This window comes from Hordeum vulgare, chromosome 6H, assembly GCF_904849725.1.
Source record: "Hordeum vulgare subsp. vulgare chromosome 6H, MorexV3_pseudomolecules_assembly, whole genome shotgun sequence".
In the NCBI taxonomy this organism is placed as follows: Eukaryota; Viridiplantae; Streptophyta; class Magnoliopsida; order Poales; family Poaceae; genus Hordeum; species Hordeum vulgare.
The window spans coordinates 472,929,877-472,941,415 of NC_058523.1; the positions used below are offsets into that span (position 1 = coordinate 472,929,877).

At 44.4% G+C, this 11,539-nt stretch overlaps 1 protein-coding gene across 1 annotated transcript; it reads right to left on the reverse strand.

Annotated features, from left to right (window-relative positions):
- Window positions 1-9,845: 9,845 nt before the first annotated feature.
- On the reverse strand, window positions 9,846-10,642 carry LOC123404158. The gene has a single exon (XM_045098076.1). The coding sequence runs from the start codon at window positions 10,509-10,511 to the stop codon at window positions 10,065-10,067; it is 447 nt and encodes a 148-aa protein (XP_044954011.1). The 5' UTR covers window positions 10,512-10,642; the 3' UTR covers window positions 9,846-10,064.
- Window positions 10,643-11,539: the final 897 nt, after the last annotated feature.

Sequence of the window (11,539 nt, forward strand, 5' to 3'; positions counted from 1 at the left end):
AGGAACCAAGGTTTCACAAGAAGACCAGACACATCAAATGACGCTTCATCCTCATCCGCGACTATGTCGAAGGAGAGGACGTACATATTTGCAAAGTGCACATGGATGTGAATGTTGCAGATCCGCTTACTAAACCTCTTCCACGAGAGAAGCATGATCAACACCAGAACTGTATGGGTGTTAGATTCATTCCAATGTAAATCGCATAGCGATGTGAGACTAGATTATTGACTCTAGTGCAAGTGGGAGACTGTTGGAAACATGCCCTAGAGGCAATGATAAAATAGTTATTATTATATTTCCTGTTTCAAGATAATCGTTTATTATCCATGCTATAATTGTATTGAATGAAAGCATAGATACATGTGTGGATATATAGACAAAACAATGTCCCTAGTAAGCCTCTAGTTGACTAGCGAGTTGATCAAGGATGGTTAAGGTTTTCTGCCATATGCAAGTGTTGTCACTTGATGACTGGATCACATCATTAGGAGAATGATGTGATGGACAAGACCCAAACTATAAACGTAGCATGTGATCGTGTCATTTTATTGCTATTGTTTTCTACGTGTCAAGTATTCATTCCTATGACCATGAGATCATGTAACTCACTAACACCGGAGGAATACCTTGTGTGTATCAAATGTCGCAACGTTACTGTGTGACTATAAAGGTGCTCTACAGGTATCTTCGAAGGTGTCCGTTGAGTTAGCATGGATCAAGACTGGGATTTGTCACTCCGTGTGAAGGAGAGGTATCTCGTGGCCCACTCGGTAATACAACTTCACATATAAGCCTAGCAAGCAATGTGGCTAATGTGTTAGTCACGGGATCTTGTATTACAGAACGAGTAAAGAGACTTGCTAGTAACGAGATTGAAATAGGTATAGGGATACCGATGATCAAATCTCTGGCAAGTAACATACCGAATGACAAAGGGAATGGTATACGGGATTATATGAATCCTTGGCACAGAGGTTCAACCGATAAGATCTTCGTAGAATATGTTGGATCCAATATGGACATCCAGGTCCCGCTGTTGGATATTGACCGGGGAGTGTCTCACGTCATGTCTGCATAGTTCTCGAAGCCGCAGGGTCTGCAAACTTAAGGTTCTGTGACGTTTCGGTATAGTTGAGTTATAGGTGTTGGTGACCGAAGGTTGTTCGAAGTACCGGATTAGATCACGGACGTCACGAGGGTTTCCGAAATGGTCCGGAAACGAAGATTGATATATAAGATTGTTTCATTTGGTCTCCGGAATGATTTCGGCCATTACCGGCGGTGTACCGGGAGTGACGAATGGGTTCCGAGTTTTTACCGGGAGGGGCCCACACACCCGGGAGTGAGCCTAATAGCCCAAGGGTGGCACACCAGCCCTTAGTGGGCTGGTGAGGCCAGCCCAAGTGGGCTATGTCAGCTAGAAGGAAAAAATCAAAGGAAAGGAAAAAAGAGGGAGGTGGGAAGGAAGGAGGGGAGTCCTCCTTCCCAAACCGAATTGGAGTTGGAGTCTCCTCCTCCTCTCTCGGCCGGCGCCCTAGGGGATCCCTTGAGCCCCAAGGCTAGCCCCTCCCCTCCTCCTATATATACTAGAGGTTTTAGGGTTTTTGAGACACAACTTTTTCCACATGCAACCCCAAACCTCTACTTCGTAGTTCTTCCTCTAGATCAGTTCTCTGCAGAGCTCGGTCAGAGCCCTGCAAGAATAGATCATCACCATCACTGGCGCGCCGTTACGCTGCCGAAGAACTCATCTACTTCCCCGTCTCTCTTGTTGGATCAAGAAGCCGGAGATCGTCATCGAGCTGTACGTGTGCGGAACGCGGAGGTGCCGTCCGCTCGGCGCTAGATCGGAACGGATCGTGGGACGACGGTGATTTGAATCACGAAGCTGTTCCACTACATCAACTGCGTTTCTTAACGCTTCCCGCTTAGCGATCTACAAGGGTATGTGGATCCGATCTCCCTCTCATAGATGAACATCACCATGATAGGTCTTCTTGTGCATAGGAATTTTTTTGTTTCCCATGGAACGTTCCCCAACATCTACAGGTCAGTCTTAGAATGTTACAAGAACTAAATCATTTTTGTCAAACAAAAAAAGGTTTCTTGAAGACATATCGGGAGATTGAGCTGTAGGTGATCTTGAGCAAGTGTTAATAAAAGTTCGTTTCAACCCATTTAAACCGCAGTCCATTTTTTTTCCTACTAGTAAGTGTGCATATGTAGATTTAATTGATGAAATAAAATAGCACTTTGGTTTCATTGTTTCTTCCAAAAATAATTTTCAGACACCAATGATATTCAATACTTCGTTCATTGTGTAGGATCGTTTACGAATCTAGGTGATAGACAATTATCACAACTAAGTGATTTTAGCATTACCGAGTCTTAAATATGAGCTATGTTTGCCTAAAACACATTGCAAGTGGAAACCTAAGAAAATATGAATGGAAATGCGGAAATAAAATCGCACGAAAGTAAAGAGCTAGAGATAGATATTACAACATGACAATTTAACTCTAGCTAGTTACTGATGCAATCGCACTTTTGGTTGGACACAAAGTCCTAAGATACACACTTGAATGTGTCATCCTTGACCACATATGCCATGACGACAAAGTTCACACATCAAACACAATAAGGTACGCAGGATGGGCGCTATCTGAGCTATGCCATGTCGGATCGCTAGAAAAGAGATCGCCGGGAGGAAAAAAAAGATGGCCTCCATTGGGCAGCCGCTAGCGCGAGTCATACAAAACGCTGGTCGCTTTCGTCATGTATTTCCTTCCCCACGAAGCTTTCTCTCCCAAAAAATCTCCCCTTTCATTCCTCACTTCCTCGAGTAAGCTAGGGTTGACGCCGCCGCCGCCGCCCCATCGTCGCATCCCAGACTCTTCGACGCTCGCAACCGCAGAAGGCGTCCTCCTCAAATCCGCTCCTCCGAAACCTTCTCGTCTTCGCGTTCCACCCGACCTCCTTGATGGTTGCAGAGGAGGAGGGGGTGAAAGGGATGCCATCGAGGTGCCGACGGAGATCCTGCCTTGGGCGGCGAGTTGTAGAGGTGATTCTTTGGTCGTCAGTGCAGCGTGGGAGGCGGCACGGCGGGGCCGTGGCGTCCAGCCCTTCTGGAGGCGACGAAGTTGATGGAGGGTGCTCAGCAACAAGGACCTCGTCGCCTACCTCGCATCCGGGTGTAAGCCCAAAGAAAACTGGAGGTGAGGTTCTTCTTTAGCGACCACGCGGCAGAGTTCGGCTGTCAGCAAGATCCTCTCACGCCCTTCTTCTCCCCTTGGTTCAATTTGATTTGGATGATGCGTTGTTGTTACTCACCTAGGTCTGATTTGTTTCCTCGCGTAGGTCTGATTTGTTTCCTCACACAGGTCGTCGTCTTCGTCAAGGCCTCGAGCTGACTGCGACCAAGCACGCACTGACTACCTCTAGCACGTCCTCCACCACGCCTGCGCTTGCACGGTTGATTGGCACGGGCTGCTCCACGCACAGCCGACAAGCACGAGGGCCATGATCAAGCTGATCTAGCCCTTCTTATCCTTCCCATGACTCTCTCCCTCTTTCCATGATCGATTTGCCGGATTTTGTGGCTCATGCTTTGGTGTTACTTCAGTCATGGTTGCAGGTTAGGAAGTAGATAAGGACATAGATCTGCTATTTGTTGTGCAGCTATGAATCAACTGTGCAGGAATTGAAAAAGGAAGATTGAACAGCTTCAGAGCTGCTATCTGGAACCATGAGAATGCGAGTTTTACAAAATAGTTTGCATGCAAAAGCAAAACAATACAAGCCTGTGTATACTATTATATTTGCCATGACATTTTCATGCTCGACAATTTTATACCAGCTGGATGATATGGATCTCCATTGTGCGTTAGAACATCGTCGGAAAATGCGATACGTGTGATAAGATAAGCTTAAGAAGGTGTAGCGTTATTATTAGAGAATGATACAATAGCCATTTCCCCGTAAATGTTTTTGTGGGGTTCCCTTAAATTTTGTTGTTGTTTTTCTAACCCATTGATTGTTAAAGTTCAGCTTGTTACTTGTAGAACCAGGATACAGGACATGGCCACCATATTTCTTCAGTTATAAAGAATGTATTCATCAATCGGCAACTAGAAAATAGCAACCCTTCTCCACATGCGTCATCTGTATAGAAGTAGTTTATGCTTTTTGTTTATTTTAATTGATGTAAGTTTAGTCAGGCCAAAAAAATAGTATTGTTTCCTTTCAATCTTTGGAGAAAAATATATGTTTTACATTGCATGTCATGCTCATTTTTATGATGTATAAACTATATGTGTTCATCCTTCCAACATTTCATTCGTAATATATATGCTAATTTTCTTCAGCAGTTCACCATTTCAACACCCGTCCCTGTTTAAATTTGTTTATAGTAGTACACCTTTCATAGTCGTACTAACTTGATATCTCAAACATATCTGATTAATTCAAATTTAATTAAATAAGTTGCCTTGTCAGTCTACACAGAAGTGATATAATTCTTTGTTTGTCCATGATATACCACTCTATTCTCTGCAAGGAAAAGCCTCAATGGAGAAGTTTTCATACAACATCTCCCTGGCTGGCTACTTCGTCTAGGAGGTCATTACAGGTACGTGGTTTACGCAGATGCAAAAATTTCACCCTTTTGGATTTATCTGTTTTTCTTCCAATTTGACTCTGCTTGTTCTGATTCTCTGTTTGTGTTTCTCTTCTTCTTCAAGGGATAAGGTGTCGTACAGGACCAAAGAACTTGAGGAGAAGCAGGCCTGGATATCTATCCTCCATGGCCATGGTTTGTACTTTTCTCATGCCAGTTCTGATTTGGAGAGCTCCCTTTTATTCTTGCCGAACTACACATAAATTTATTTATTTCGATATGCTCAATGGTTGTTGACAAGCGGAAATCTCGAGGTTGCGACAGATTATGTTTCAAAAATGCATCAAGCAGAGCACTCAAATATAAGGACAAGAATGCCCAAAAAATTATTGTGGGTTCTGCAACCTATTTATTTTCTGCTTTTCAATTATGTCTTCTGCCATTTACTTGTAGACCCCATCTCATTCTCTATCTAAATATGTAGTGGCAATGAAATCAGATTTGTTCTCTATGGTCATTGTGCTGATGAATTTGATGACGAGAGTGTACGTCCTATTGCCAAAAGGTCCCAGTTATTGTCTGAGTGCACTGCCAAAAAACTTGCAAGGTCCTTATTTTAACCAGAAGTTGCATCATCTCAAAATTTATTCCTCTCTAATACGCACAGTATGGTAATAACGATTTCATGATTTTGCTTTGATGTATCAGTGATAAACCATTGATTTTTTTCTCATTTGCACTCATTGCAGTCTAGGATAACTATGCTTACTATTCTTTTCCTGTAAAGCATTGTGCATTACAATGATCTTTTAAGTGGTCCGGGCATGTGGATACTGCACGCTCTGTTTTCGTTTGGCTTGGTCTTAATATCTGCATGTAGCTTCTTTGTTCTATTTGTGAATACTTAAGGGTCGACCAAGATGTTCAATTTCCTAACACAATGAATATGGTGTTTCAAATGATTCTTGACACCAAGAGATGATATTAGTTTGTTCGGGTTCTCAAGAATAAACCACATGAATCCGACGACATTCATAGGATATTGTAATGAAGATGGGAGAAATATCCTATAGCAAATAAGACATCCGTTTTTGCTGACCCTACCTTAGAGATACAAGAGTTGATTGCGGCTGTTAAGAAGGCTCTTAGTACTTGAGAGTAATAAATGACGTTATAGACTTACAAGTTCCATGCAATTCATAAAATGAGAGTGGCAATCTTTCCAAGGATACATCAAATCATTCCACTACCGTTGTGGTCAACCTAAAAATCACCCGATATGTGCAGCAAATGGATTAAAAGAAGTTCTTCCCGTGCGGACAGAGGTCAGATAAAGTTAGTAAATGCGCTTTCCTAATTCATATAGATTGTCACCCTGTTTTCTTTTTCATTGATATTTTTATAGTGTCTTCATTATAAATGGTGTACCTATCGTGTTTCTTTTTGAATGTGCAGAATTTGAAGGTTCATGAGAATAGGAGGCAAATGTTCTCTTCAGTTGCAAAAGATGCATCAAATCCATTCATTCGTCAGCGGCCCCTTTTCCGAGAGAGGCATCCAACGCTGCACACCAATACAATGGGCCAGTGACTCTGCAACTACTCCATTGTTTCAGAGGTACTACTGCAACTATTAGATTTGATCACTGTGTAATTTCATTTTGATATGTACATTGGTGAGGCCGCTATGATTCTTTGTCGTGAACTCTTTTTTGTATTTTGATTTGTTTTTCTTATTGGTACAACTTAAGACCATCCTGTCATATTAGCTTACATTATCAAAAAATTTAAAAGACGCATGACCAGGTCTCAAAGTATGGCCTTTTCTAATTTGATATTAGCTATCTCAGTCTCAAGTGTATACATCATGAATAAAAGTTGCTATCGCTAGGCTATTATCATAATTATTGTATTGCTAATCTAGAAACTTTCAGCCAAAGACTTTGATGGGGGATATGCCTAATGGAACTTTTTAATTATCTCGATGCTTTGCGAGACGTGTTTGAGCAGCTCTGCCGGTTGCTGCAGTTTGAGGGGATGAGGAAGCGCTCCTTCGCTAAACTCATTGTGGAGTGCGGTGTCGGGTCATCACCAAGGTCTCCTTTTTTTATTTTGAAATCTCGTGCTTAAGATGGGTTGTCACGAATGTCGTTGTTTGGAGAACTTAAGGTTTATTCATTTAAGATGGTTCATTTCTTTTATTTTGTAAGGTTCAGCTTGCTCTGTTTGTCTGTTCTAGATTCTAGAGATTTAAAGGTTCAACTTGTACTGGTGTCTATATAATACACTAATACACAAATGCTCACAATGGTTTAGAAGAATGATGGTGTAGCATATCACCGCTTCTTGCCATTCAACTTCTCCATGAACATCATCTACATTGATGTTACAGAGATAAAAAAGATAATTATACATCATTTGTTGCACTCATTGATCTTACTATACAATACAAAATTATTTGTTTCTAAGGGTCTAGCACTTATGTTGTGTGAAGTATGTATTTCTGGAGTTAGCTCGTCTTGTACGTAGGTAGTTCTTGTTTCATCAGGTTTTTGTTATTTGCGTCAACTATAGGTTTACATTCTGCAAATGACAATAATGAAAATAGTATGATGCAAATTCACGTGATGACCAACCAAGAGGCTGTTGATGAGATCAACGACACTAAAGCTTCACCCGATGAACAGGAGGAGCAGAGACAACTGCTCTGTCATCATAAACTTCCATTGCTTGGCGAGCTTCAACCTCCTAGCCCCTCAAGTGTACAAAAGTTTGTTTTATGCCAGACTGGTTTTACAATTTTTTTGTTGTTAGTGTTTAATCTGGTTGGGAATAATCCACCACCCAAGGGGATCAAGGTATCTAAAATATTGTTGTTTCTTTTGTTATCAGTTGTAAATTCTATTGCAAGTTCCTTTCTTATATGTGCACGTCAATCTGGCACCGCACAAACTTTCTCTCAGGAGGCGCCACAGGTGGCGCCCCAACCCCTAGTACAAAGTCATAGGCCCACACCTCACCCTGAAGACCACAAAATAATCCTCACTCAAGTAGAATTCACACGAAGTAGAAGATCTCCTTGCATTCATAATCTTCTTGGCACTCCTCCACAACTTTAAAGACTTCCAAGCATAGCTAGTCAACACGGGGGACATACAACGCCCAAAACTAATAAGAACTTAGATTGCTTGGTGGAGAATCAACTCTGTGTGGTCAAAGATCATTATTCTCTACTCTCAAATCTCATAAGATGGAAATTTAGGTTTGAAGAGGCTGGACGAAGTTCAAAAGATAGGAGGGATCTCATGGAGAGTAGCTCTTCAAGACTTTGGTCAATCATGTGAGAATGAGTGTCTCGAGCGTTAGGATGGATAAGCTTGGGCCCAAACATTATTGGAATGCTAGACCATCGGAGTGAATATTGTATGTTCAGGCACTCACGGTATGTTGTTTGAGATTTGCAACATGTTTTCATATATATGTTTAATAAAATATGGTTTACTCCAATTTAGTACGTCGGTTTTTTCCTTATTTCAAAGCATATTGTAATGTTTCATCATGTATTACAAATCCACTCCAAAACAAATGAACGTTTAGTTGTTGGTACACAACCTGGAAATGCGAAGGGACACACAAGTGCGGGGGCATTCACCTGCCACATCTTGCCGCCCGCTCGTTTTGCCTCGCGATTGGTGCAGTAGTTCAATCTCGTACAAGGGCACATCAAAAAAGGAATTATCTCAAAAACTATTAAGATTCAACGATTAAACTTACGGTTTTTGCATGTAAAACCGCCAAATTTTAACTAGTTTCAGAGATATAATTTCAAGCAATTTTATCTTTGGTCATAGACACACTAATTGATTTGTATAAATCGCTCGGACTAAGTTTCAACATTGAAACTTAACATATATTGTTTTACGTCGCCAAATTATATTCAAAATGAATCTTATTTAAAAGCATTGGTCATGAAAAACACGGACATAAAAACAAAACTTAATTTCAATTTTCATTTAGAAGTATGAAACTTTGAAAATTAAAAGCCAAAAAAGCAGGAATTAGAGACATGCGTGCCCCCTACTTGCGTGACATAAATCCTCTCACGTACACAACCGAATGTGTTATGGTACACTTTGAGACAAGGAAAAAGTATATATACAAAATTAATTTTGTCATGAATCAAGAAGCATGACATGGATCTCAAGACAACGACGGACAGTGAGTACATACACATAGAGTACCATTGATCTACTAGACCATGGTCCAACCACATATTTCTGGAGAAACAAGGATGTTTCTTTTGTCCTTCCCAAGGAAATTCAGCGAATTATTTCCAGATTTCTAGTTTTAACGCAGGACAGAAAGTTAGTGACTGGACTTGCACTAATGAGCAACGATGAGACAAAGTGAGATACTTGGCGCCATCCTCTGTGGAGTTTAGTAATGGTAAGTGCGCTTGCCTAATTATTCGGGTGTGGCCGTTCTAATGATGCCCCGCTCAATGGAACAGAACAAATTCTTCTGAATTCGGATGCATACGCCGCTCATAGGAACCTGCCGCCGACTTTCCATTTTCACTTTCCCTTTGGCTCATGCAGCAAAGATCAAGATTTCTTGCTTCTCTCTGAAACGGTTTCGCTGGGCCATATGTAGATTTGTTGTAAGCAAATCCCCGGTGGGAATTACGACCGTTGGTCGGCATTTCCTATTACGTGTAGGTCATGGTTTAAGCCATGCCCGATATGCGGTGCACCTTTTCTTCTGAAGACAGAAGTGGATTAGCCACTGATCTAGTCTAGAAAGAGAAAAATAGCTGCTCGTTAAGCAAGCTGCTGAGAAAATTCGGGTTGTCTCGAGAACAAAAAGGATAGAGAGAAATCGGCAACCGGTAGGACGCGGAGATCTGCAGGCAATGGGTGGGAAACAACCCCATTGCGTGGCGCATAAAACAAGTGTCGTCAAACTAACTCTCACCATCACTCACTTTCAGCAAGAGAGTCCACCCCATTGCTTTGAGCATACATCTTTGAATATTCATCGTGTGTGTTTTTTTTTTTCCTTTTTTGGGGTTCATAAATCGATGGTAATTCTTGACCCGTCTTTTTCTATCGTGTAGAATCCATTGTGGCTCCGGAAGAACCTCACGCACAAAGTCTACTCTTATCACATCTGGAAATGTACAAGTTGAAACACTAGTAGGAGTAGAGTCTCGTGCACCGGCCGAGTAATGACAGCCCCGCAAAATTTCAACATACGCAACTCAAATTTTCACAACGTGTTTACACCTCTGTACTCCATCTGTACGTACTATCAGCACACTACGCTAGTTTCACATCTCGATCGGGACTCCATCGACGACCCGGGAGATCAACCGGAACGTACGTACACACATTTGTTCCACCGCCCACGCGCTCCAAACGGAGTCCCGATCGACGAGGTCGAGCTAGCTACCTCCCGACGGCGGCGCCGGCGCTGCCGTAGTCCTCGACCGGCACGGAGTTGCGCTTGATGAACTCGAGGCACTCGGCGATGGCCTGCGCGTAGAAGGAGTTGGTCCGCATGAAGGACGCCGCCGGCCTCCTCGGCGCCTGCTGCTGCTGCTGCTTGTGCTTGCTGGCCGCCGCCTCGCCGCCCACGAGCGCCCTCGCGCTGCCGCTCCGTGGGCAGGAGCCGCCGCCTCTCCTGGAGAGCCTTCTGGCGAGGTGGCGCGCGTGGCGGCCGACGAGGCCCAGGAACGTGAGCAGCTTGGCACGCAGCCGCCGCACCGAGAACCGGTTCCTCGCGCCGAGCCGGAACCCCCTCGCCCGCCGCCACCTCCGGCCGAAGCCGAGGCCGATGCCGATGCCGGTGCCGAGCCTCGCGTAGCTCTCCTCCGACGCTGGCGACAGGCTCATCCTGCACGCTGTGATCTGTGCCCGCTCTCTTCACCAGTACGTGGCGTGCGTACGCGCGCTCTAGAGCGTGCGCGTCCTCCTGGCTGGCTTGGCTTTGTGCGTGCGTGGTGATCTGATTCTGGTGCTGGTGCTGGTGTTGGTCAAGTGGCGCGGCAGGGTGGGTATATATGTCCGGTCGGGGCGAGGGAACAAGGCAGGAAGGTAGGTTTGAATCGTGACTTTTTCTGGCGAGAGGATCCCGGCCGGGACATGACAAGATTACACAGCCCATTAGTTTACGGTGCTGATGCTGGGGAGAGGGCATTACGGACAAGCAAAAGCCAGGCACTATGACGTGTCCGTGTAAAATGTGATGATGGGAACCGGCGTACTACCTCGTAGCAGTGTGCTGTGCATGCACTGCCGCGCTCGTACTACGGCCCTTCCGCGTAACAGGCTGGGCGGTCGACCAAGCACTACTGGGCATGCATGCGTGCTGCGGTGACTGCTGGACATGCCAGCGGGCTGGAGCAAGCATGGCTGGGCGGACACTCGACACAGTCACACAGGTGGTTAATCTCTAGTATTAACAAGTACTGACGGAGCGGATCTGTCACGAAATCCCTGGGCACGCGGTATATTCAGGAGGTGGATTTGCATGCGCATGGAAACAGAGGCGTGCTTGTGCTTTGTTCGTATCCTGGAGCGCCTCACCGGCACGCCCCAGTTGCACGCAGACAGTTTGATTCTCTGCCTCCCCCCGGATCACCGTGCGCGCGGGCGGTCGATGCGGGCAGCGCGGATACACGCTGGTGTCCAGCTGCTGCTGCCCTTGTCCTGCCCAGGGCCAAATCTTCTCATGCGATACACTGCCAGCATGCATGCTGCTGCTAACCGGCGGTGACGTCGCGTTGCATGCCCTCGGGGTCGGGGTCACTCGATCTGCTCGACGGTTTTTCCTTCTCTGCAGATGAAAATCTGTTCAACGAATTCGACTGCTTCCCACAGCCGTTCCATGCGTACGTTTCAATCACATGGCGAGATTACGA